Source organism: Rhipicephalus microplus, chromosome X, assembly GCF_043290135.1.
Source record: "Rhipicephalus microplus isolate Deutch F79 chromosome X, USDA_Rmic, whole genome shotgun sequence".
NCBI lineage: Eukaryota > Metazoa > Arthropoda > Arachnida > Ixodida > Ixodidae > Rhipicephalus > Rhipicephalus microplus.
In genome coordinates, this window is record NC_134710.1 from 452,970,940 (window position 1) to 452,997,755 (window position 26,816).

General features: G+C 43.2%; 1 protein-coding gene across 3 annotated transcripts in view; it reads left to right on the forward strand.

The window, feature by feature from the left end:
- The window catches only part of LOC119160865 (uncharacterized), a 149,063-nt gene that overhangs the window by 93,198 nt on the left and 29,049 nt on the right, over nucleotides 1–26,816 (forward strand). For all 3 annotated transcript variants that reach the window (XM_075880623.1, XM_075880622.1, XM_075880624.1), the window contains one exon: nucleotides 14,771–14,962. In XM_075880623.1, the coding sequence (XP_075736738.1) occupies nucleotides 14,771–14,962 (192 nt within the window). The remainder of the gene's footprint in view (nucleotides 1–14,770; nucleotides 14,963–26,816) is intronic.

Sequence of the window (26,816 nt, forward strand, 5' to 3'; positions counted from 1 at the left end):
GTGCCATCATGTATGAAATCTGCTTTCAAAAGCTTGTGTGATTGTAAAATGCAGTAGAGTTTTAACAGTCCGGTACTACATGATATTTTGGCTGCTAGCTACCCTATGCTGGTGCGAACAGCTGTTACCGAATCCGTAATTTAAAATATCAAGCGGAGGAGGTGTGAATGTCAACTGTGGGGCCAGTTGCGGCGCCTTACTTTCATGCTGTCACACATCATCCCAAGAGAGCTGTTAGCACCCACAATATCCCCATGGCTTTTTCTGTGTGAAACAAGCTTGCTAAGCAGTGTGTTGTATATGCAGGAGTGGGTGTGGGGCGTAGCAAACATGGTAAAGCATGGATTCTACAAAATACCACTTAGTGCCTTGGATACACACCATATTTCATTCTGGTAGCACGACCTGCATCGGCTGAACTGGGTGTTGAATAATTGAGCAACTTAAAGACTGTGTACAATGTGTATACGATAATAGAAAAGTGGGCCATCTTGTTGCACATCTGAACTATACTGCTGCAGCTGTTTCTCATAATTTTCTGAAACACTGAGTTTTCTCAAAAGCAAGAATAAATATGTTGTTTGCAATTAAGCTCACCACTTCAAAAAATTGTAAAAGCTTTGTATTTTTGAAACATCTATGTTTTTAGTAAACCTGTGAGTTTTCAATTCGTGCGTTCCCTTTAATGTTAACTATCTGTTTGTTGTTATGCAATACGTTTTCATGTATACGCAGTGGTATGTAGCAATGACATTTATAAATCGCTGTTTATTGACACTAGGAAAGAACTGTTCGACTGTTTATTGACGCTAGGCAAGAACTGTTCGAAAATCTGAACAATCGAGAATCCGAAAACAAGAACTTGCCAGAAAAAAGCACCTTTATAGGCTTAGTGGCTGGAAAAAATAGTGCACATCCGCTCACAAGCCCAATCGCACGCGACAAAATCTACCTGTATTTTAGATAGTGCTTGGCCATAACTGTAGGTCATTGCACCTTTAAGAGATATGCTAAATCTGCCTAGCTTTGGCGAAGGCGGCCCTTCAGCGGAGTCATCATAAGCCACTGTTTAGCCATTGTTGCCTGATTAAAACTTTTAAGGAACATCAGATTGAAGCCTCCCTACTTTGGTCTTGCAAATTATTACAGCTTCTTTTGCAGCCATTATGTCTTGTAATTGCTGAATTCTCTTCTTAGTGCCTATGACCCCAAAAAAAACTGGTTGCGTCGGAGCCATTTTATCGGGCTTTTCAAAAAAACAATAAAGCAGGACGCAAAAAACTGCTTGGCCACAGAAATAAGTAAGAAGCAAGCTCTCAAATGCCAAAAAAGAACTAAGTCGCATCAAGCTAGTTCATGCGGCAGCACTCGTGTTTTCTTGTTGGCTGCGTACGTGCGGCCATTTTGAGCGACCACAAAGCCGATTCTGAGTATGGCTTGCCTAGGCTTGCAGTGGGGTTGTGGTAGTAGTTCAATGAATACTCGACAAAAACCGGCCATCACGTGCCAGCCAAAAATGCATGGCCTTCAAAATCGACAATTGTAATTTCTGCATTGACATTGAATTTCTGCATTCACCCATAGCCACTGCAAAACTTTAGTGCTGGCACCCTAGTAAAATATTGTAAATCCAATGTGAACAGCCAGCCATGGCATTCAATGTCGCACTTGATCAGCCAGCCAAAATGCGGAATATCTGAACGGTGCACCGTAAGGCGTCCAAATTTTCAGTCCTGATTTTACAGTGCTTCAATGGAATGAGTGATCGTGCCACGGAGACGTCTGAATGAATTGGCATGTTCAAATTTTCAGCGTCTGAAGAAACGGTGGGTGACTGTACATATTGCGAAAATAACAAAGTTCTTAGGGCCAGTGCTTGTCTTTTTTAATCTTTGGGGGTTGGCGTGGCTTACACTCAAGACTTCTCCATAAAAAGTATGCGCTTTTGTGACAGATAATTATAAATATATATAGAAAGTGTGTGTATATAAAGTATAAGAAACAATTTTTTCCGTCGTGATACATCGTAGGCACACTTGCAAGGCGCACGCACTGCGGTGACTGATGTAACTTCCCTGACACACCAAATGACAGTTATCTGGGTGTTTTGTCAGGCTAGATCAAGATTTAGTAGACTCGTGTGGATGAAGTGTGCTAGTTTATATTCCAGTAACAGATTGATGAGCAACATGACTGAGCATCAACATTTGAGTTCCCCTCACTATACATGACCACCTGACCTAAATGAAGTCTCCACGATTCCCCGGTTCCCTTATTTCACTTACTTAGCAACAGCAGACTCTTTTCTGTTGCCCATGAAATATACCTGATATGCACACCACCATGACACTTCAGGGAAACTTGTGCGCGTGCCCTTTAAGGGCTTCTGACAGCGTAAAATTTGGTTGCAAATTTAGAGAAAAATTGTAGCTTTGCTTGTGGCAATACCAACATTCAAACACAAGTTCTCTAGCGCATTTTATATGCAGTACTAGGGCATTATTCACAATTATGTGTCGATTGAAAACGCCCACCTAAGTACCCTTAGGTAAGAGACAAACACCACAAACATGCGCTGAAACATTCGTAACACTGAATGAGCTGTTTTCAAATTGGCATACTTGCGGGTTGTGAAGAATGAAATATTGTGAGGCCTTCGATCATGTCCCCCTGAGATAAAAAGAGGACCACTACTGCTGTAAGCAGCCAAAACCACTGTGAGAAAAGCCCGGCAACAGAATGAGAGGAGAGAGGGGCAAAGTGGCACTCCTCATCGGGTGCCATTTGGGGTATTGTACACACCCTACAAATTAATTCTGTTGTCGACAGTACTCCTTTTCTCATTGGACGTCACGCGTGACCTCTGTTTGCATCAAAACAGAGATGTGGATTCTTGCTAACTCAGATGAGCACTCATCCTTACCTCAGAACCAAATTAAAATTTTTATAGGCAACGCTATTCAATACCCCACAGGGGCGTCTGCACAAGCAGACATTTATTGTGTATCGACACCACGGATACGAGCTAACGGGGGGGTTTCGACCCCCTCCCACGCCTAGCCGTGCGCGGCTTGGACGGGTCCGGAGAAAAGGGGATCCGGGGGGTTGAGCGGACGCTGAGTGATTGGACCTTTATGGCCCCTCGGCAGAGGCAACACACCTCTTTGGCCCCGGCTTGACGTAGACGGCACCCCTGGGCTGACCCACCCAGGCGAAAACGGTAGTCGCCTTTTCCTCCCTCTCTCTCTCCTGATCTTCGTCTTTTTATCTCTTTGAATATCTCCTGTCATCTCCTCACTTCTGTTTACTTCTATCCTGCAGGCGGCAAGGGTTAACCTTGTGTAGTTACCCAACCTTGGGAAGTTATATTTGGTTATAGCGGTGATGCATGGCTGGCGTCTCCAAGTGTTTACCATTCAACCTTGTAGCGTCCCCTTGTTGGGCTCGGTGGTGAGTGGCCACCATCGCCGCCGAACTTAAAACAATCAGTATGGTTAACGTTTTCTCCCCTCTCTCTGATCGCCGCCCGAAAAGGTGGCGCACCGAAGACCCGTTCCTCCTTTCAAAACCAAAGCAGTCTTTCCCTAAATTTCATGTCATACATAGCGAGAAAGAAAACAAAACAGTCCGAGCAATCTCACCCTTTCTTGTCTCAGAAACACTCACAGAAGCAATCGGCCCCGTATATTGTGTAACCAAGTTGGGAAGCGGAGACGTCCTTTTAGAGGTTCGCCACAAGCTGCAATAGGACAATTTGCCTACACTGATAGCATTTGGGGATGTCACAGTTTCCGTAGGCCCCCACAGGTCCTTGAAGACAGTCCGCGGTTTCATCTCTGATGACGACCTTCTTGGATTATCAGCGAGTGAATTATTGGAAGACTGGCAGTACCAGAATGTAGTGAAGGTTCAAAGAATAGTAATACGATGAGACAAAAAAAAACACCAACGAAACGTAAATTATCACCTTCCGTACTAGCAATTTACCCGATTCAATCGAAACGGGCTACTGCAAGCTTCGAGTCAGGCCCTACATACCAAATCCTTGTAGGTGTTTCAAATGTCAGCGCTTTGGACACGGATCGCAAAACTGCAGAGGGCGCGCGACTACCGCAAACTGTAGCTCCAATGAACACCCATCTGACAATTGTACTGTTGCAGCTCGCTGTGCAAATTGCGAAGGAGACCATTTCGCCTACTCACCTGGAAAAAGGAAAAAGGAAAAACAAATTCTTCAACTAAAATTTAAATTCAATCTGTTTTTTTAAGAGGCACGCCAGCGCTTCTCCCTTCATAACAAGCACTCTCCTTCTTTTGCAGATGCGACGCACCAGGGCGCCGCGCCACATCTTTCCACGTCTGCGAGTGTCACATGAAGTGTGACTGCGGTCGCGGCATCTACGCCCAAGGCTGAAGTAGCCTGTGCTGCTCCGCCTCCTGCCAAACAGGTTCAGCAGACTTCAGAGTCGGCCAGACCCTAGACCACTGCACTTGAGTTGCGCCCGAAACTTCTGTGAATGTGCCTGCTCATCAGGCACCCTCCGCCACCTCGCAGGAGGTGATGGATACACGTCCCGCTCCTCCGGCGCCTCAGACGCCGAAGAATAGGTGCAACTCTGGAGTGCGCCCAGAAAGAAAAACGTCGAATTACGGGGCCCCAAAAAGCCCTGTAACCTGAAGTGACACTTCTTGTACACACAGCACCACACATCTTTGAAATGACACATATAATACAGTGGAACGTGAGAGGCCTACTGAGGAACCTCGACGATATCCAACATCTTTTACTCAAACATACGCCAAAAGTGCTGTGTGTGCAAGAAACACACTTAAAATCAAGACGCACCAACTTTCCTCGAAAGTACGTTATCTTTCGAAAGGACCGAGATGATGCTGTCGCCTCATCCGGTGGTGTTGCCGTATTCGTTATTCAAGGAACACCCTGTACACTTTTACAGATGTACCCCTTCAGACATCACTGGAAGAAGTAGCTGTCCGAGCTGACATCTTCAACATATTGGTAACAATTTGCAGTATATACATAACGCCATACCATCAACTGACTAAACACGAGTTTCAGTCGCTGATAGCTGAACTTGCAGAACCATATCTCGTCCTAGGCAATTTTAATGCTCATAGTAGCCTATGGGGTGACTCTCGCTGCGACGCGCGAGGTTGCCTATTTGAACAGTTTTATTTTTCTTCCGGTGCATGCCTTCTAAATTGGAAAGAGCCAACATATTACAACATTGCTAACAATACCTACTAAGCCATAGACCTCAGCATAACATCCCCATCACTCCTGCCTCTACTTAACTTAAAAGTCATTAATTATCCATACGGCAGTGACCATATTTCTATCGTTATCAGCACACCATTAACAAATATATGTCCTGCACAGGTTCCCAAAATGGCTCACTGACAAAGCCGCTTGGGAACAGTATCAAAAAATCACTCTACTAACTTGGACTGACATGGAGGGGTTAAGCGTAGAAGCCGCTGTGAGCTACCTGGCAGCATTTTTGATTGATGGTACAACAAAATGTACACCACAAACATTTGGACCGCCAGGCAAACGACAGGTCCCATGGTGGAATAATGAGTGCCATAATGAGCGCAAAGAACAAAATAAGGCATGAAAGTTGCTTAGAGACTCGCCTACAGCCGAGAATCTTATAAACTTTAAGAAGATCAAGTCGCAAGGAAGGAGGGTGCGCCGACAGGCGAGAAGAGAATGTTGGCAGAAATTCTTATCTGGCAATAATTCACACACAGATGTTGCGAGAGTCTGGAACATGGTTAGTTAGGTAGCAGGACAACAAGTACACACACATCCTCTAGTGAACACACAAAGGGAGAGCTTGGAAGACCAGGCAAAGGCTCTTGGGGCGCACTTCCAACAGGTCTCCAGCTCATCACACTATAGTAAAGCGTTCTGACGATGCAAAACCAGAATAGAAAAACATAGATTAGAGCGCAAACGCACAACACATGAGACATACAATGAAGATTTCTGTTTGGCTGAACTACAAGCCTCACTTACATGCTGCAATAAATTTACCCCAGGCCCGGTCCGTGTGGCATATGAAATGTTAAAACACCTGCCAACTGAAACCCAATGAGCTCTCCTCTCTATGTACAATGCGATATGGTCTTCCGGCGAGCTACCCTCAGCCTGGAAAGAAGCTATCGTTATCTCAATTTTAAAACAAGGCAAGGACCCGGCCTTAGTTTCTAGCTACAGGCCAATTTCGTTAACCAGCTGTCTTCGCAAGGTCTTTGAGAAAACGAATAACAGGCACCTGATGCACTTCCTTAAAACTAATGGCCTACTTGACCCATACCAGTGTGGGTTTCGAGAGGCTCGGTCCACCACCAACCACCTTGTTCGTACCGAGGCACAAGTTCGCGACGCTTTTGTTCATAAGCAGTTTTTTCTTTCTGTGTTCCTCGATCTGCAAATGGCATATGACACTACATGGCGCTTTAGCATATTGCGAGACCTGTCACATTTAGGTGTGCGGGGTAGAATGCTGACAGTTATCGAAAGCTACCTGTCCAACCGTACGTTCCGTGTGTGAGTTGGCACTGTTCTATCTCGAGTATTTATCCAAGAAACAGGAGTGCCACAAGGAGGTGTATTCAGCTGCACACTTTTCATGCTTAAAATGAACTCCTTGCACCTGTCTCGCCCACGTAATATTTTTTACTGCATATATGTCGATGATGTGCAGATTGGTTACAAATCTTGCAGCACCTCAATGTGCCAACGTCAAATTCAACTAGCGTGGAACAAAGCATCTCAATGGGCAAATGAGAATGGTTTTATACTCAACGTGCAAAAGAGCACGTGTCTTGTTCAGCCGAAAGAGGGGCCTCCACCCTGACCCCGACATTGACCCGCATGGTCAACCTTTGTCAGTGAAGATCGAGCACAAGTTTCATGGTCTTATATTAGACACTAAACTAACCTTCATCCCACACATTAAGTATTTAAGGGCCAGGTGCTTAAAAACATTGAACATTTTGAAAGTGTTATCACGCACTACATTGGGTAGTGACACGAAATGTCTAATAAATTTATATAAAAGCCTCCTACGCACACACCTAGATAACTGTGCTATAATCTATCAGTCGGCAACACCATCAGCTTTGAAGATTTTAGACCCCGTCGACCAACTAGGCATTCGCCTCTTTACGGCGGCTTTCCGAACTAGCCCTGTGGGGAGCTTGTACGTGGATTCGAACGAATGGTCGCTCCACCTACAAAGTTGTTTTGTGTCCTTTTTGTACTTTTTCAAGTTGAAGGCAGACAAGACACACCCTTCCCATTTCACAATTAACAATTTGTCTTGTTCTTGCTTGCTCGAGAACCATCCTTCGTTTAGGCAGCCCTACGCGCTTTGTGTAAGGGGCCTGGCCGAAGAAACAGGTGTCTTTTTTCAAACACAGTTTGATGGCGCATGCAACATATCTGCCACCGTGGCAGTGGCAGCTTATAGACTGTGATGTCTCTTTTGTTGAAGTGATAAAGCACGCACCACTTGCACACATGCATACATACCTCCTAGAACTACAACATAAATATACATGTCCTGAGTTCTTTACCGACGCGTCAAACACTTCTGTGTCATATGCAGCGGCAGGCCAATACTTTTCCGAGGCCGGCTTTCGTCGTCCTGATGCAAGCATTTTCACAGGAGAAGCTTATGCAGTACTGGCAGTCGTAATACACATCAAAGAGATAAAATTACAAAAGGCGGTAATATACACAGATTCCCTAAGCGTGGTCAAAGCCCTGAAAACTCCTAAAAACACAAGAACCTCGTGCTGGTGTCACTTTACTCACTTCTGTGCACACTGTACACATCAAATTAGCACGTCGTTGTGTGTTGGGTTCCAGGGCACCATGAGATACAAGGGAACGTATTGGCCGACATGCTGGCTGCTTCCGCCAACGACAGCCCTCCCAATGCATCAATACCAATCCCTGCACTTGACCTAAAACCTTTTCTAAAACAAAACTTCAGGGAGTATTGGCAAAGCACGTGGGATAAACACATAGACAATAAACTCTGTGCTATTAAGCCGCAACTAGGTTATTGGCCGCCACTATCAAAATACGACACACAGAAGTAACAGTTACAAGGCTTAGAACAGGGCATACATACTCTACACATTCATACCTTTTGTTTACCGGCAAACCACCGTCTTGTGAGAGATGTGGAGAACCGTAATTCTCGTACAGTGTAAGCTTGAGGCTCTAAGAAAAAAGCATTTTTTGACTGCCCTACCAACAGCAGCTCCCACTACACCCTGGGATGCTCATCGGTAGAGATCCGCTTTTTAAACTGCAAACACTTCTAACGTTTTTAAAAATGTGCATTGCTTTCACCCGATATTTCGAGGTCGTCCATAGCACGACTTTTGTAACGTGGTTGTGGCTGTGGGGACTACATCTCCTCCATGATAATAATATCATGACATTATGCCATCCACTTTCACAGCACATATTTCACACCACTGCCATGTTTTTATTACTTCCATGTTTTAACCCATGTTAGCGCATCATAATATTGCATCATATTATTGTTCATATCTCTAGACTATTGAAATGGCGCTCTTTGGCCATCAATTGGTCCTTGCGCCATTGAAAAGCACTCATCATTATCAACGCTATTCAATATAATTGGTCATAAGTGCCTCCGCATGCTGGACTGTCAAACAACGCAAGAATCCCGAGTTTCCAAACTTGGTGTCAAGGGTCCTTTAAAAACCTTCCGGAATTCACCTACAAGCACGCATTTTAGCGGTGAAAAAGCCATTAGCAAAACTGTGTCGGTGCTCAATACTTCGAATACTTTAAATTGACGATAGCAGCATCTAGGGTACACCAGTTTTCCACAACCTTTTCACAATCAAAAGCCTTACCATGGTAAGCTCAAATTATCAGAGAAAGAGTGCACGCACACAAAGAAGTAAAGTTTATAAGATATTTGTGGCTGCACGATAAATGTGTGTGCTGGGAGTGTTAACGCTGCTAGTAGCCATGATGGGAAGTATGGAACACTTTTTCTACCTGCTGCACTGGTAAAGCACGTAATCTTTCATGAGTTGTAAGCTGACTAATAAACTTCGCATACTATCTGAGTGCATCTAGTTTGACAGAACAGCACCCTTACTGTGAATGAAAAGAATAAGGGGAACTCTAAGGGCTTTTGCGCATGCGTTAGGTAAATTATAACTAATGAGCATGTTGGTGAAGCATCGGACGCATTGTTAGTTGTCAGGTTTGGTCTCTGCCAAAGGAAAACATACTCTTCGTCCACATTTCTCACAGTTACCATAAAATACTCGAAATAACATCTACTATATTATTATTGTTTTCTTATTTTTATTAACATTTTTTAAGGTTTTAGAACCAGCCCTTAACTTTCCTCCTTTTTCTCGTTCATTCCCTTTTATGAAGGGATTTATTGATGATGTGCACTTTGCACGAAAGAAATGACTAGAATGCATCTTCTTACCGGAACTCAGGTTTCACCTCACACATTTAGACATAATTATTAGAAGGGGATGAGGAGACAGTGTGGCTATTAACCTCTGTCTACCCTTTTTTCAAATTCATTCAGGTTGTGGTAAGGCAATACTTCAAACTTTCCTGATAGGTGCTTTGGCAACAAACTTCAATTTTTTTGAGAAATTTGTTTTCATTGTCGAAACTAGCCTTTTTCCTTACCTTACATCATCACCGCTGGAGTTTGCCTAAATTACCGCCTATGGTCAGTCAAAAACCAATTGAAAAATTCTTTTGGCGCAGTCCCCCTTTCGGATGCCGGTTCCTAATAACCCCGTTTTGTCCCATTCTATGCAATTTCGGCTCACCAGGCCTTGACATGTTATTCATGCAAAACCGGTTAAATTGTTTATGACGCCGTCAAAATAAAAGAAGGTTAGGAGACATGTCTTGCCAACCCTAATTGGACAGACCGCGCATGATTAAAGAATATTTTTTATTGGTTCAACAGCATTGACCGTGATTTTTACAATTGCGCTCAGTTTTGATTAGTGTTGCATTAGTGTTTTGTCTGTGCTAGTCCGTTCCTATCTCAGTATACCGTTTAGTTTTGCTACTCGCAATGGCTTTTTTTGTCCAAATATGAACTAGCCCAATCATCAACTTTTTTAAGTGTCGCTTTCTTTCTTCTATCGCAGGAGTGAGTGATGTTTCCTCCTTACCTGGTGCCGAAGAACGTATCGTTCTCTCGCTTCACTATGACGTACAGCTGGTTTTGGAGTGCAATCATGATTTTCTAAAATAGCCTACGTTCTGGCGCCTCGTGTGGAATACACAGAAAAAGCACTCAGATAATCGTTACAGAGCATGCAATATTCAACTTTTATACAAACAGCTGCATTTTAAAACTCTTGCCATAAATTTAAAAAAATGACTGGTAACTATTCTGTGCTGCTGCTCTTTTTTTCACAAAAAAGCTTCTCTCCCAGTATAACTTTGACAACTTTGAATGTAGGCCCGTGTGCTCAGATTTGGGCGCACGTTAAAGAACCCCAGGTGGTCTATATTTCCGGAGCCCTCCACTACGGCTTCTCTGATAATCATATAGTGGTTTTGGGACGTTAAGCCCCACATATCAATCAATCAATTTGACAAAATTGATTGCAGTTAATGGTAGCGTTTTCATTGACATAACTTTGCCTTAGGAGTGGAGGTAGGCTATTTAAACTACCACATATGTGTTGTATAAATGCTGACTCAACACTATCTTTTATGGAGTCATGGGTCCTGAATACTGTAATGCGTTTGTTACTGGGCACGGATAGGTTATTGACCCGCGCATACGAGCCTAGTATATTGTGCCTTGCAAGCCAGTGCAAGACTGCTCAACGCAAAATTTCGGTTCATGTAAAACATTGGTTAGGGTTACATTCAGTGCAGCAGGGATTTTTTACCTGCCATGACCTCTTTGACTGGCACCATAGTTATTACAATATGGTTGATACAGTTATTGCCCACAATGTTTTTCCCGGACTATTCGGCAAATAAATCACTGTTGTGTCTAACAAAAATAGGCCCCTCGAAATCGCACCTTTTTTGTTAATTTTCATTCAACTAGATCTTTATAACTTGGTCAATACGTGCCAAGCCAACCAGCGTTTTTCAGGTCATCACAAATATGGCCAACTAAATTTCACGTTTGTCAAGGAACTCGCCCCTGTTTTATTTTGGTTGCCAAAAGATTTCGTGCCTATTTTAAGACTGTAGTTTTGTGCCGACTGTGTTAGAGGGCGTGAAAACACAATTTTTTGAAATGGTATTTGTGGCTAGGTAATGAAGCATTGTAATTGTACAATTATTTACTCACATATGTATATCAACTAATTGAAAGTTCTCACACGAGCAAAGCAGAATAGTTGCCAAATTTGGTTTTTTTTTTTTCAGGACAAATGGGAAGCTGAAAGAGAGGAGATGGATTATGTGCAGGTGGCATGTGACATGCTAAAAATTCAAAGTAATTTAGGTGCTGAAAGTATAGGAGATCATGTGAGAAAAGAAATAGCGAGTTTCTCGGGGGGGGGGGGGAAGCTTTGCATTAAGCATCAAACAGTCCCTTTCGTGCTTGGACAAAAATGCGCATAATATCTCACTTGAAAGCGTTATGTATCGCTAAGCGTAGGTGCACTTATAGAGAGTAGTACTTTGTAAACTAAAAGCATTATTTATGTTTATTTCACAGCTTTTTACCTACGTAAGTGCATCATGATGCACTTGCAAAGACAATCTTCTGCCCAAGCCCAGTGATAGAAATATAGATGGCAATCTTTGTGCCATCTATAAAGCAACCCAAAAAGAAATAGAGTTATCATCTGCGTTCTACTACCAACGCAGGTGGACTACATGGAATGTGGCTAGAGTGTGGTGACGAGTGGCATAGCAGAAGGAATATTGCTTGGGTTGGGTCATGTGAAGAAAAAGGTGATTTCAGCCACACTTTATGTACATTCGTGTGTACATTTGTGAGTGTGCGCGTATGAATACTTTCGATCAAGTGAAAATATCTGAACAGCAGGCAGGAGGGGGTTAGTCGAGCAGCTCTCTCTCCTTTCTTAGTGATGACTCCAAGATGAGCTATCAAGCGGGTAAAAATACAATACGTAATAACAGTACAATACACATAACATAAGCGAGATAAGACAGTAGGCTAGCCTATCATTTCAGGATATAAAGCTTCACTTTTATGTAGTCATAAGAGAGGTTTTGGATCTCAAAGAGCAGGCAGTCTCCTGAGAGCCGGAAAAATGAAGCATTTGTATTAAGGCTGCGTTCATGAGTGTATCCCGTCAGTGGTACTTACATGCTGTTAGACCTATGTACTCAACGTGAATAAACTCTTTATTAGGTGCTTAAAACACATCTGCATTCATAGAAGTTCCTAGGAAAGTACCCTCTGTGATGTAAATTTCTAAAGCTCGATGATTCATCTAAAGTTACCACACTGACCACATTCATTGTTATCCGTTTCCGTTGGCAATAGAATTCAGATGATACCTCAATTTCCTTGTATATAGCACAAAGTTTGCGATCTGCGATCTAGGTCAGGTGGCTTGAGTTGAGGATTGCTTTTGCGAATGCATCATGCTGCTTGAGTTGCATAGGGCGAAATCTTTAAGGAATGCTTCTTTTCAAAAAAATTTTCTGAAGTTAAAAAGAATATTGTATAGTAACTGCGCCCAAGTTTACCTCATTCATAACACTTTTAAATGAGCTATCGGGCATAATTTTAGCCTAAAACCAAGGTAAGTTTTATGCTTAACACAGAGCTTTCGGAAAAAAAGTAAAATTTTCGTTTTTCAGATAATCTTCACCTTGAGCACCTAAATTACTTTTATTTCGTACCATGTCAAAAAGGCCGGTGTCACATATCTTATTTGTGATCTGTGAGCTAGCCTATATCCAGAAAAAATCAAATTCGGCAAGCTTATGCATTTTGCTCGTGTGAAAAGTCCTCAAAAATCAATATTCATAAATAAGTCAGTACTTTGCAGTTGCAACATTTTATTACTTTGCCGTAGATATCATTTTGTTGAGTGCGTTTCAAAACGTCTTTTGAAAAAAAATGTTTTTTGACGCCTTCAAGCTCAGTTGGTGAAAAACCACAGACATTTATAAATATGCAGGAAACTGTTCGGCAATGTAAATAAACAAGCAGGACAAGTTTCTAACTTCGAAATTTACGGGAAATTTATTTCAGCTATATTCGTTGTGGTAAAAAAAAACGCTGGGTGATTTAAAATGGCATGACCCAACTGTGTTCATGTTTGCTAGCTGACGTCAGTGATTATTTATTATTGTGCAGTCTGTGTTCTGGTGTTGTAATGCTGCATTTATTTCAAAGACGATAGTCTTTCTTGGACACCTTCAACGGAAAAATTTTGGCCTGTCTGTCTGTCTGTTTGTCTGTCTGTCTGTCTGTCTGTCTGTCTGTGTGTCTGTCTGTCTGTACAATTCTCTGTTTGTCCACCCTAACGATACATCAAACGGCACTAAACGGCCATTCCCATACGCAGCGCCCACCAATACTGCTCAAGGCTTAGCGTTCATAGTTGTGCGATTGTCAATTTAAAAAAAGCAAATATAATAAAGTACTCCCACTCTGCCTCTTGAAAACGCCTAGAAAGGGGGCAAAATATTGTACTAAGTACGCCGAAATTACTCCCAACTAAGAACCGTAAAACCTTAGGTTCTTTTTCACTGAGCCACAGAGAGAGTAAAGTTTTAGCCCAATATGCGTCTTTTTATGTCCTCTACTAGGGGTGTTTTTTACTCTCATTTCGAGGGTGTAAAACATGTAAAACGGGAGTGATCTGCAAAACAAGCCAGAAACTCCTCTCTGGGGTTTTTCCTGTTTATTGTGTAAGCAGCATATGTAACGTTTTAGAGAACAGTGGTAGGGTGGCATTTGAGTAAAAGTGCTGTAAGGAACAGACTTTAGTGTTTTCTATACTACAGTTCTTCGACACGTATTAAATTAATGAGTCTCAGTTGGCTAGCAATACATGGACGCACCGATTACAATTGAGCCACGGTGATGTTCTGCATAGTGTTCCGGCATGGTATAGCTCCTCCTGCTCTATATTCTGCACGGAAGTACCAGCGGGCACGTGCAGACAATGACCGCTACCCTAGCACAGAGAAAAGTAGTGGGCAGTACGTTGTCTCGCGAAACGTTCTGTGAACAGAGAGGGGTGAAGTTAGTGGAGTGATAAGAGGCGGCGGAGCAGCAACTGCAAGGCTTGATTCCACTCTGTGCTCGACATGGCGCTAATGCGCTCACATTACCTTTCAGAGTTCACAAGATGGATTACGCCATTGCATAGGCTTCTCTTATCGCCCTGTGTGTGATGATCTGATAGACAGCAGGAAGGTCACTACTGTCACTATAGTGGCCATTTTGTTAGAACGACGTTTTGTTAACTCAAACTTTATAAGACGATAAAATTTAGCTGTCAACCACCCTTTCTATAAAACTGCAATATTTGATTATTGCAGGGATTATTTCCTTTAGGGTGAACCTTCTTACTTTTTGTGCACAAGATTAATTATCTGCCTGCCATTTGCCTAAGAATATAGAGCTGATAGTGAAACAACTATCCTTGTTTGGAATATATTTGAGTATTCACATGGTGTGCCTTTAGATATTGTGAAGTGAGGCTGACAGAGGCGTCAGCTCAGCGTATCACGCTTGCGCAGAGGGTCCTGGAGAAAGTGCAGGCCAGTATCGACCGATCAGAGATGCCTTCGCAAAGTGCCTGGAGGGACTTCGTGGGCAGCGTGTTCGTGGGTTGCCCCGTGCAGTACTTCATCGAATCACTTGCCCAGTCTACCACCACGTCGGTATATGTATTTGAATTCGCCCATCGGAAGCTTGGCCGCCACGTCCAGGTGTGTATATTTCAGTATGGTTAAAGGTCAGAGATTGTTCAATATGGTTGAACTTTTCAGACAAAAAAAGAGAAAAACGAAGTGTGGGCACGAGAGGGAAGCTCGTGCCAGGTCTGCCAAAGAAACTTTGGTCAGTCGTGGACGCGTTTGTAATCTCTCTGAGTAACTAGGAATTTGTTTCTGCTCTACCGGGGACGACAGCTTTCTTCTACAGGGGTGATGTGTAAACGATAGCATGGTGAAATTATTGGATTCCCAGCTGGATTATTTCGCACAACTTTTTTTCCTCCCCTTTCTTCGCGGGCTATTTTGTGTTTCTATTTGCCGAAAAACTTCAAGACTCCGCATTTTAGCGTGTTCGCACAGTAACAGACGCCATCAGTTTTCAGCGAACAAAAATCCCTGCAGCTTTTATACAAAGAAATCGAACACCCAGTACCAGAAAGGGCACACAATTGTCCAACATGTGCGGAAGATGCTATATTACGGCATGTTTCACTTCCTTTTGCCTTCAAGATAAAAATACAATAGAGCGGTTTCTAGAAAAAACGCATAAAAAGAAGACCATAACAGTATATGGCCTGTCCTAACAGCTGTTATACTTCGGTAGGTAGTTATTTAGAAGGGCTGCAATAGACTCCCGCTAAAGAACAGTTGTGGCTAAGACAATGAGCTCGTAATCTAGATGGCGTGTATTTTTGCAGGATGGTTTGTATTCATACTAGACACAATTTAACAATGGTGGTAATATAAATACCGAGTAAGACACCCCATTGACATCTTTAGGCTCACCTCCTTGCAAAAATTTTATATATAAATGTACAGGGAGGCGGTCAAATGTTTCCAGGCCACTATCACATGTATTCTTCTGAGAGCAAGACCGGCGAACTTTTGACTTCCCCTGCATAAAATGCCATATATGGCTACTCAATTATTAGACACACACAGTCCTATTTATGGCTAATTGCCATATATGTCCTGATGTGCCCCATTCCCAATGTGTCCATGTACGGATGAGCCTTGCATATAACTGCAAATCATATATGGCTTTGTATTCATAATCTTACATATTGCCATGAATAGATGATTGTTATATATGAATTCGGCCAACGTGAGCATCCTAAATCTAACTGCACACGTAATATTTCCGCATTAATAAATGATGCCACAAAGATTGAGAGCTCATTTTTGCTGTTTGCATGTTTTGCACTTCAGTGAAATCATGCGTAATGTATTATTTATCATGTTGTGCAAATCAATGTGTTAAGCTTTGAACAAAAGTTTGTAAACTGTTTGACTACCCTGTCATTGCTTATTAGAGTTATCCTCGAAGGTTTGTTTCCAGATTATCTGCTGGGCAGTCTGCGCAAGCAGGTGTTTGATGATTGGCGCCACAAAGGGCCCGAAGGTTTCTACCTCTTCTGATGCTTAGCAGTGCTTAGGTGAGGCAAATACAGGTGGGTGAAAGGACATTTAGGGCCCCCAAGCCGAGGCAAAACACCCCTTTAGCCCCAGCTCCTCGTAGATGGCACCTCTAGACTGACTCTCCCTCCAAAAATAGCGGCCTCTATCACGTTTTTGTCTCACTCTTCGTATCTCTGCCTTTCTCTCTGTTTTAATTTTTGTCTATCATATTGTTTGTTCCGTTTGCTTAAAAATTTACTCGCATCTCTGGATGACCTACTGTAAATGTTCGAGCCGCGGTAGTTATATATGGTAAGGTGGCGGTGCATGGCTGGTGTCTTGAAATGTTCTTTTTTGCAGCTTCTCCTAGTGGAGCTCAGTGGTGGGTGACCACCTGCGCCGCGGAAAATTTTCTAAGGAGGCGGCAACGCTGTATGTCCGAGGAAAAGAAGTTACGCTAGCTTATGCGCCACATGCCAGAACAATTGTTCGCCGGGCTTATTCGCCGGGCTTGTGCCCCAACTACCGTGGTTGATTTTATACGAGAAGCCACTGTCATTGAGCGCGCTCTGCACCAAAGATTGAGGCAGTACCATCGCTCGTCCACTACCACCCGAATCAATACCGCGTCAATGACTCGACAATCAGGGCTTCCTACGCTACCTTATCAAGGATATTGTTCGAGAATAGCTTTAAAATGTGGATGCCACCTGTGGATACACTGGTGGCCGGCTTTGGCGCAGTCATTCCTGACGAAATAAGGCATGCTTTCTCAACGGCTGATTTCGGTCGCGAGCATCTTCAAATGGGTTACGTCGATGCTGTCCGCCGTCTACCACTCATGTCACATATCACGTCCCACTACAAGTGACTTACAACCACATATTCACCAGAACTTTTGCAGGAGGCTTTGAGACATCGGCTCATGACACCAATATCCTCATTCCGCCAGCCATCACTTTCCGTGCCCTAATCACCACCACAAAAGCACACTATGGGACGCCCACTATTTCGCCGAACGGACGCTTGGCGCACTGTTGATCGGCGCCTCCTCTGCTTCAACTGTGGTGGTGCCGGACTATACCTCGCGATTGTTGGTACTTCGAAACATCGTTTCACCCGTCTCGGCCAGGGTACGTTGGGTGACGTGCCAACGCCGACTTTATTGTTAGCCATGGCGACTCTAGTTTTCGAGGACCTCTATTGACGTGGTCTCTCTATCACGAGTCGCTCCTCAATAATCTGCTCAACTCCAGCCACCATGGCAGCTTGAGCTAGTTGGTGTGGCATGACGATAGTTATAACGCGAGAACAGAACGACGACACAGAGACAAGAAGGACACTCGTGTCCTCGCTCGTGTCTTTCGTGTCCTTCTTGTCTCTGTGTCGTCGTTTTGTTCTCGCGCTATAACTATCCTCCAGCCACCGGTCACGCTCTCCATCCCTTGCACAGACGTCGTCATCGACTCGACTTACTTTTGCTGACCTTCGTAGAAAAAGGTCACTGAGCCCTTACCGGAGAAACTAAAGGCGGCAAACTCTCGGGGTAAGGTCGCAGCCCGACCATAAGACAATGAAATGTCCCCAGTACTGCCGCTACATAATGACGCGATGCCAACAAATATTGACAGTGACAAAATGGTGAGCAGCGACCTCAATGTATTTATTTATGGAGAGCAAGTGATGGCATTAGTCGATACAGGTGCTGATTTTTTCCAAAAGCAGTTAATATCTGGCCTCTCGTCTTAGAAAAGTAAAAATGCTGTGAACAGGAGCACGTATAAGAACAACGGGTGATCAATTGCTGCTGCCTACTGAAAGATGCACAGCAAGAATCAGCATAAGAGATTCCTCTTTCGTCGTGACATTCAATGTTCTCCCATAGTGCTGAGAGATGTAATTAAAGGAATGGACATTTTCAGGGAGCTTGGTGCAGAAATCAAATTCCACACCATGTGGTTTCATTTTACGAGAGCGCCCGTCTGAATTATTTTTCGTCACCAGAGCACAACTCGTTTCATCTCAATGGAGGCGTTATAGTTGTTCCACCTTAATCACGTAGCCTTGCTTCTGTAGCATGTGACGCACCGATCGACGGCGAAAGAGGCGCCGACCAATTTACCTGGCTGCTTTTCACTCACGATATTTCAGTATCACGAGGAATAAGTTCGTGTAACCGACGGCCACATGAACTTCCTGTTGACAAAATTCGCCACCAAGCGCTGGCACCTTCGGCATATTTTGACGAGATAGCCGATGCTTGTGGCTGCTTTTTAGCACTCGAAGCAACTTCTACACATCACCCACATGAAATACCACATAACTTTTACGTCAATCCTACTTTAACTCAGCGAAATTGGTAACGCCTCCTTGCACTGGTAGCCGAGTTCTACAACTGTTTTGCGTTAACGTCGAAAGTTGGCCGGACATAATTTACCAAGCAATGAATCACCACAGAGGACACGGCGAAACCAATCCATCAAAATCTGTGCCGTTGGATTTCAAAAGAACGAGAACCGGTAGAACAGCAGGTAACGAAAATGCTTGATGACGACCTGATTCAACCGTCAAAGAGCCCCTGGGCGTCACCTATTGTTCCAGTCAAGAAAAAGAACAGCAACCCGTGGTTCTGTGTGGACTATCGAAAGCTAAATAAGGTTACAAAAAATACATGTGCCCGCTTCCCCGCATAGATGACTCGATTGACAGGTTTCGAAACGCACCCAACTTCTCTTCCACGGACTTCAAAAGAGCATAATGGCAAATTGAAGTGAACCATAGCGATCTTGAAAAACCGCTTTCGCGATGCCAGACGGACTGTACTAATTTAAGGTCTTACCATTCAGCGTGTGCTCCGTGCCTGCTACTTTTCAGTGACTCATGGATACCGTGCTCTCTGGGCCTAAATAAATAACCTGCCTAATATACCTTGATGACATCATTGTGTTTTAAGCAACGTTTTACGAACATCTTGAACAGTAGCCGGTAGTCTTGCAGGTCATATGGGCCCTAGGCATGGAGCTCAAGCCGGAGAAGTGTCACTTCTACTTTGAGAAACTACAGGCTCTTGGCCATGTTCTTAGCTACACAGGAGTTTTTTTTCGATACCGAGATAGTTGCCGCCATCGCAGATTTTCCATAACCATCAGATAAAACGACAGTCAGGCGTTTTTTGGGTCTCTGCGATACTATCGGCAGTTTATTCAAGATTTTTCCCGTATCGCATCACCAATAACTCAATTTCGCAAGGGATGACATTGCATTTTGGGGGGCGACGAACAAGAAGCTGCTTTCAATGGCATGCCGCAACGTCTACACACGACCCTCGCGCTTGCCCAATTTGATGAGACAGCTGCTACAATGCTCCGTACTGACGCCAGCAATGGTGGCCTTGGAGCTGTGCTTCTGCAGGGCCAGGACGACGAGGAAAGAGGGATCACTTACACAAGCAGAACTCTGTCATGCACAGAGGCAAATTACTCATTAAACTAAAAAGAATGCCCACCGTGGTGTGGGCAGTTATGAAATTTTGCCTATACTTGTACAGCCGCCCATTCAAGGTTATGGGTTACCACCAATCGCTGTGTTCGTTAACAAGTTAATTAACATGCTAACAAGTTAACAAGGCAATTATCATGCTGGAGCCTTAGACTACAGGAAATTGGTATTACGATCATGTACAATTCAGGCAAACGACACACGGACATCAATTGCCAGTCCCGAACACCTAGAAAGTCGGCTGCTTTTCTTGATGAAGAGACAGCATTCCTCATAATCCTCGACACATCAATCATCACAGACCACCATTATGAGAATCCTGAGCTACTTGACTTGAATAAATATTCAGAAGGACGAAGCCAGAAAGCGCCTATAGTCTTTGCAAGAGGATTGTCGTCGTTCTGTTACCAAAACGATTCTCTTTACAAAATTAACTTATTGTCAGATGGGTCCACCTACCTGCTTGTCGTTCCTACCGCTCTTCGTTTTGAGGCATTGCAAGCGTGTCACAACGAGGTCACATCTTGACATTTGGGCTAAACGTGCACACTGGCCAGAGTTCAGGAGACGTAGTACCGGCCGAGACTCACTGCTGTCGTGAAACGTCATGTTCGTACCTGCCTCGATTGTCAGCGCCGCAATTCACCTCTGACAAAACCAGCGGGTTTGTTACACCCAGTCAAGATTTCGCCAAAATCATTTGACCCGGTCGGAATGGAACTTTTCGGTCCTCTTCCTACCACTATTGCTGGTAACCGCTGGGTTATTGTGGCGACCAACTATCGTAATCACTCCGCCGAGACAAAAGCTATTCAGAGATGCACAGCAGAGAAAGTGGCCCGATTCTTCATAGAGATTATCGTGCTGAGGTATGGTATGCCATAGACCGTTATAACAGATCACGGAACCACACTCACAGCAACGCTTTTAGATCATGCATTGGTGCTCAGCGGTACTATTCATCGTAAGTCGACAGCCTACCACCCACAAAGCAATGGGTGTACAGAGCGGCTCAACGAAACTCTGGAAGACATGCTTTCGATGTATGTGGCCATCGAGAACAAAATTTGAGATGATATAGTTCCTCACATAACGTTTTCATATACTACTGCTAAACAAGAAATCACATGGAAGACCCCATTCAGCCTTGTTCACGGAGAAGTAAGGACGGTGTCTGACACAATGCTGCCACATGAATGGGATGACAATGAAACGAGTGCCGACGCGTTCACTCAATGCGCAGAGAAAGCCAGGCAGCTCGAACGTCTGCGAATATACCAACAGCAACAGCAAGAGTACGACGCAGGTTGCGGTAACCTACGTCATACACCTGTAACGTACAAAACCTGGGACAAAGTATGGGTGTGGAAGCCTTTACGAAGACGGGGACTATTTGAAAAGTCTCGGGGGATACTTTGGACCTTATCTAGTGCTGCGACGACTAAGGGACGTTACCTACGAGATCATTCCGGATAGCCCAAGCTATACAAGGTGTCGCCAGCACCGACCTGAACTTGTGCTAGTAGTGCGCACTAATCTGTACGTCAGCGAGTGATTCTGCGGAAGACCGCACTCTTATACTAAGTGAGTTTATGCGTGAATGAATGGCTCGGGTGTAGCATCAGGGCGATGTTCTTTTAAGGGAGGCAAATGCCGCACTCGAAATGGGCAGAGAACGAAGACGATGTTCGCGCCAACAGTCTTGTGAAGGAACCCTGACCGAAGAAGACGACATGTTTGTGTTTATGTCTTTGATAAAAACACGCCGTCGTCTCTAGGACAAAACGCCTCGGTGTTCTGCTTACGATGAACAGCGACAATATCAATCAATACTTTTCCTGGTTAGGAGGGCTAACCTTAGGTAGTTGTTCAACCTTGGGTAGGTATATGTGGTTTTAGCGGTGATGCAAGGCAGGCAACTTCAAATATTCTAACGTTCAGTTTCCCCGTGTTTGGTTTGGTGTTGGATGGTCACCATCACCTCTGAGTCACTATCCCTACTAGGGCGAACCTCTTTCCTCCACTTCCTGATCGACGCCTGAAAAGCTGATGCACAGATAAGAACTTTACCTTCGCCTTAACGAGGAAATCGCTTCTTAAATACCACGTTATACACATAATATCAAACAAAAAACCGACAGGCAGTCGGTTTTTGTCCAGCACAGTCACAGCGAAAACTGCAAGAGCGGCCTTTCAGAGCCCCTTTAAACCCTCTTAGGGTAACTACTACGAGCACATTTGCAGGCTGCTCACTATGTCATTAATCGTCATAATTTTTATGTAGAAGATAGGCATTCACTATGCTAACTTTCATTATTCTTTAGGGAAGCGCGGCACGTAATACACATTTGCAAAAAGTTTTGGCAATATTTTTATTGCTATAACTGATGAAGATGGAAAATTATGCCTGAAGCTTTTGTAATGGGTCGGAGCATGGGACGACACATTCGTTACAAAATTCACATTCACACAGTGAAAGATCGACTGAAGGCGTCTACTGATAGCTTACCAATGTATATTTTACGACTTATTCGCCATTACTGCCACGCTCTTGTCAAATGCAGCAAATGCTCATCACTGACGTTAATGTTTTAGCAGATCAGAAAAAATCTCATCTACTCTTTGGCACTTTATAACTGCACACCAAAATGAGCTAACAAACAAGGAAGTCTTTGCGCACCAGTAGCATCAAACGGGTGTTTGTGGTATAGAATCTACCCATAGAACACATGCATCAACAGTCATGGAGAAGCAAGGGGTTGAAGAGCACCATGGAGATAATCTGTAATTTCACAAGCCGCTCGAGATGCAGAAGCCACTGCACCAGCTTCCTAGGCACGCAGCGGCTTCCCTTCAGAAGGTGAGAGGGAGGAGGGCAAAGGGTCTTTGCAAGTCCCTTCTCCCTATTATGTATAATATACAGCGCTGACTTTGCAACCACCTTCTTACGCCTATGGACACTCATACCAACAAAGGGGAACGCACAAGTTGAAGGAAATCCAAAAACTGCTTCGATGAGACTTTCAAGCTATATACCAGAAAAGCATTGCGCATTGTTGCACACATGTGTCAAGCATACCTTTTTAAATGAATGGGACAATTTATTTCTGTCACTTCTTTGGAAACAATAGACTGGTGGCTCCACTTCAAAGATGCTTTTTGTGACTGTTGGTCCTCTAAGCCTTTGAAAGGGCACCAGAAGCAGGACCGTTCGGGGTGCATTTATGAATGCTTGCTGGAAGTTTTGGCTTGATGTTATCGTGCATGATATATAAAAGTAAAATTTGTGTAAGACGCAATTACCTTAAATCAATGAAAGCTGAGTTATTTAATTTGAAATGCAAGGTTCGAGATTGCCATGTACTTGCGTTGTTTAATTCTTCATTGCATTTCAGAAAATATTTGCAAAATTTTTGTGCGAAATAAATGCTGTTTTAGAAGATTGCTGTAAAAAACTCAGTTCGACTGAGATTCATGAATGGTCTGCCGATAATTGAAGCAATGCTTTTCGCCTGCCTTTGCAACAAATATTTCCTTGTCTCCTGAGGTTCTGCAGACCCACCAGGCCATATTTTATCAAACAGCAATGCACCATATAGTACGTTATGAGAGTGTGACCCACTTTGTGGAAAAAACAACATTCAGAACTGTTGCCACAAAAGAATACCAAGAAAACGTAAACAGTTGGGCTCTTTTGGGGGGGCTGTACTCTGTTGAGCTATATGAATTTTTACTCAACACAACTGCAACACTTTAAATGGGAACGCAGTACTTCAAGCACAGTTCAACCCCTTTATATGTACCAAGGAAGTGCGACAGGACTGCTTCGAAAAGCTTTCCTATTCAGTTGAAATATTTGTGACACTTATTAGGTGTTTTGCAAAGAACAAAAAATTATGAATAAAAAATTAGACAGAAAAAGTTCAAATGTTTCTCTCTTTCAAATCTGGCAAAGTGGAGCACTTATTCTCAGTATTATAAAACTAAGAAACAATTTTTATTTCATTGCACTTAACCAAACATAAACATTGCGAGACCATTTCAAAAAGCTGCACCACATGTACTGTATCCATCAAAACTCGAAGTCATTTTATTATCCTAGTATACAATAAAATGACATACAGGAAATAAACACTGTAGTATACAGATTGTACGTAGGTGTACAGAATATACACATCCGAATCTACGCTAATATAATTTTCAAATATTTTCTACGGAATTCTGGGCTTTTAAAAAACTATATATAGGAAACGTGCTCATTTCAAGTGAAATTCAGAAAAACGGGTCACAGCTAGCTTGATACCCAAACTAGAACACATTGTCCTAAGTACTACTAGCCGAGCTTGTATCGAAATGATGAGAAACAGCATAAATTGTGATGTCACTATCACATGCGACGAGCATGCTGTGTGGCGTATTCATGTCTCTTATAACATTACCAAGAAGCAGTGTATTTAAATTACCTCTTATAAAGGGTCACTAAGTCACCTCCAATATTTTAAAAAGCATTACAAGCAAACATGCATACAGTGTTCAAAGTACCTTCATGATAAATGATGCGAGTAGTGCGTGTTAGAACTACAAAGCATAGGCGCCCCCCTTAATACAAAAAACAATCACTTCTCCTTTTTGGACCTTCCCAAAATCCTCAGTTACGTGCGTGACACAGGAATGTTGTGTCCGTAACGCTGCCAACAATATAGATAGCATCTGCACATGCAAACCTCGGATTACGAGTCCGATGTTCTCACTAATTTACCTATGGAGGTGGTCATTCCTTTATTCAAGTATATGGCTCTTGTGTGCAGACAAACCTGTGAGTGTTAGCCAGCACCGCTCATAGACAGTGAGTGTGGAGCAGTCCCTTTTTAGCAAGAATGTCTAGTTCATTGTAAAGTGTTCGCTTCGGTGAGCGCTGTTTGAAACCACTTCTAATCATAACTAGAAAAAAATGGCCCCCTTATTGTGGGAACAAGTATACTCCACATAAACATCAGTTAAAGTACCAGGGAATTGCCAAAACAATAAAAAACTGACCTAGGTGGAGCTTGTTGCGGCAGCACGATAAAACATTCACGCACTACCTGGTAACCCAAAGCAGCCAACATGGTGGAAGTTCTGCAAGGAATGGCAGACCAAGGTCTGCAGCTACAGGGCAAGTTTTATATACATGCATGGGCCTCATTCTTTCCTTTTCGACACATGCAACCTATTGTTGATGTAGAAGAGCATCCTGCAATGCACTTAGAAGTCACAGCTGGCCTGCATTTGTAATTGTGCTATTATGATCTAGCTATGGAATAAAAAAAGCAGTGCAGGTTTATAACGAACTGACAGATGCTTCTCCCTGAGCATACCACTACTTTTTTGTGGGGAGCCTGTAATCACTACGAAAAGAAATTTAACTGACAAGAGTAATTTTACAGAGCGAAATAAGCAAGGCTAGTAATATGGAATTAACAATGGTGTATACTGGATTATTTTAGGAACTAAACAATGACAGCGATCACAAGGCTTTCTGAATGATGCAAAGTTTAAGCAAACTACTGCAGAATCGAAAGCTAGTACAGCCCCTATGAAAGATAAAAAAGTGCCGCCATATCCTCGAAGTGAATGGTGATGAGTGGGGGAAGGTCCGGAGGTAAACCTAGTAAACCATGAGTCCTCCGTAAATTTTGCCCACTTGATTTTATTATAACGCTCCCCCTAGCTAACGGCGCCGCACTAAATTGAATGATTGCCTTCCACCAATGACACGCACCATTAGGACATCATTCCTATTTTATACCATCTCGCATCGTTCATCATCAACAAGTACCGCCGTCTAGTGCATAACATCTTGCATATTTTCATTATCAGCTACAAAGCTACAAGTACCGCCATCTAGTGAAAACTGCAAGAACTAAACGAGAGGTGGCTACATACAAGGGATGCACAGCTCACACTTTAAGGAGCTTCGTTCCTAAAAGATATCATGAAGATAGGTGGCAAAAAAGAAAAACAAGACTGTAGTGCACAGATGTCAAATCAACTGCACCAATGTGACTTAAAAGGTGAGTTGTTGGCAAAGCTGTTTGAAATAATATAGCAATATCAGCACTCGTAATATCAGCAACATATGTAAGAGTTTGTACGCCATGACACCACAATATTTTAAAAATATTCAAGCCTACTTCCGAAAAATACAGTGAGCTGGTCACGAAAAAGAAAAATGATTCCTTTTTTGTGGTACTATGATTGCCCATGAAAACGCAAAGTGTTACGTGCGATATTACATATTGTCACGTGCTACAAAATGTCTTCAACTAGGAAGAACTGGGCCCGAATTCACAGAGCTTTCTCTTTGGCTACGCATTTTCTCAGCCAAAAACTCTCTTATCTGGAGGGATTACTATAGCGCGGGTATGAATTTAAGTTATTCGACACTTAAGAGGGCAAGGAGGACAGACGATAGCCGATGAAACGACAAGGAAAGAAAGAAGTGTGTGCCGATAATATCAAGGTAGCACGCAAAGCGTCTAGCATCGAGAGTATACGATGATAGCCAATAATTTGCTGCATCTAAGTTTCAGTTCCGCGAGCGTCTGTTACAGCGCTTACGGGATGCCGCGTACGTTGTAATAGACGTTTTGGTGGGCTGTGCAAAGCCAAGCACTCGCCTTTAATCAAAGACTGTAGCTAAAATAAATAATTGCTTGATGGTCTTAAGCCACCGAGCAATCCATGCACTATCTCGCCAAGTACAAGTAAACAACACTCCAGCTGCATCACATAAATGAAACCACACATAAATCGATGCATGCAATGTTTGAAAATGTGCCTTGAATGTCTTCCCTTATTTAAAGCGACCACTTACCTTACATTTCATTGAAGCTGCGCTGCTACTTAACTAATTCGGTGCAATCTAGCACGGTATAGTGGTGAACGTAAGGGTGTTTTGTACCTATAGTCA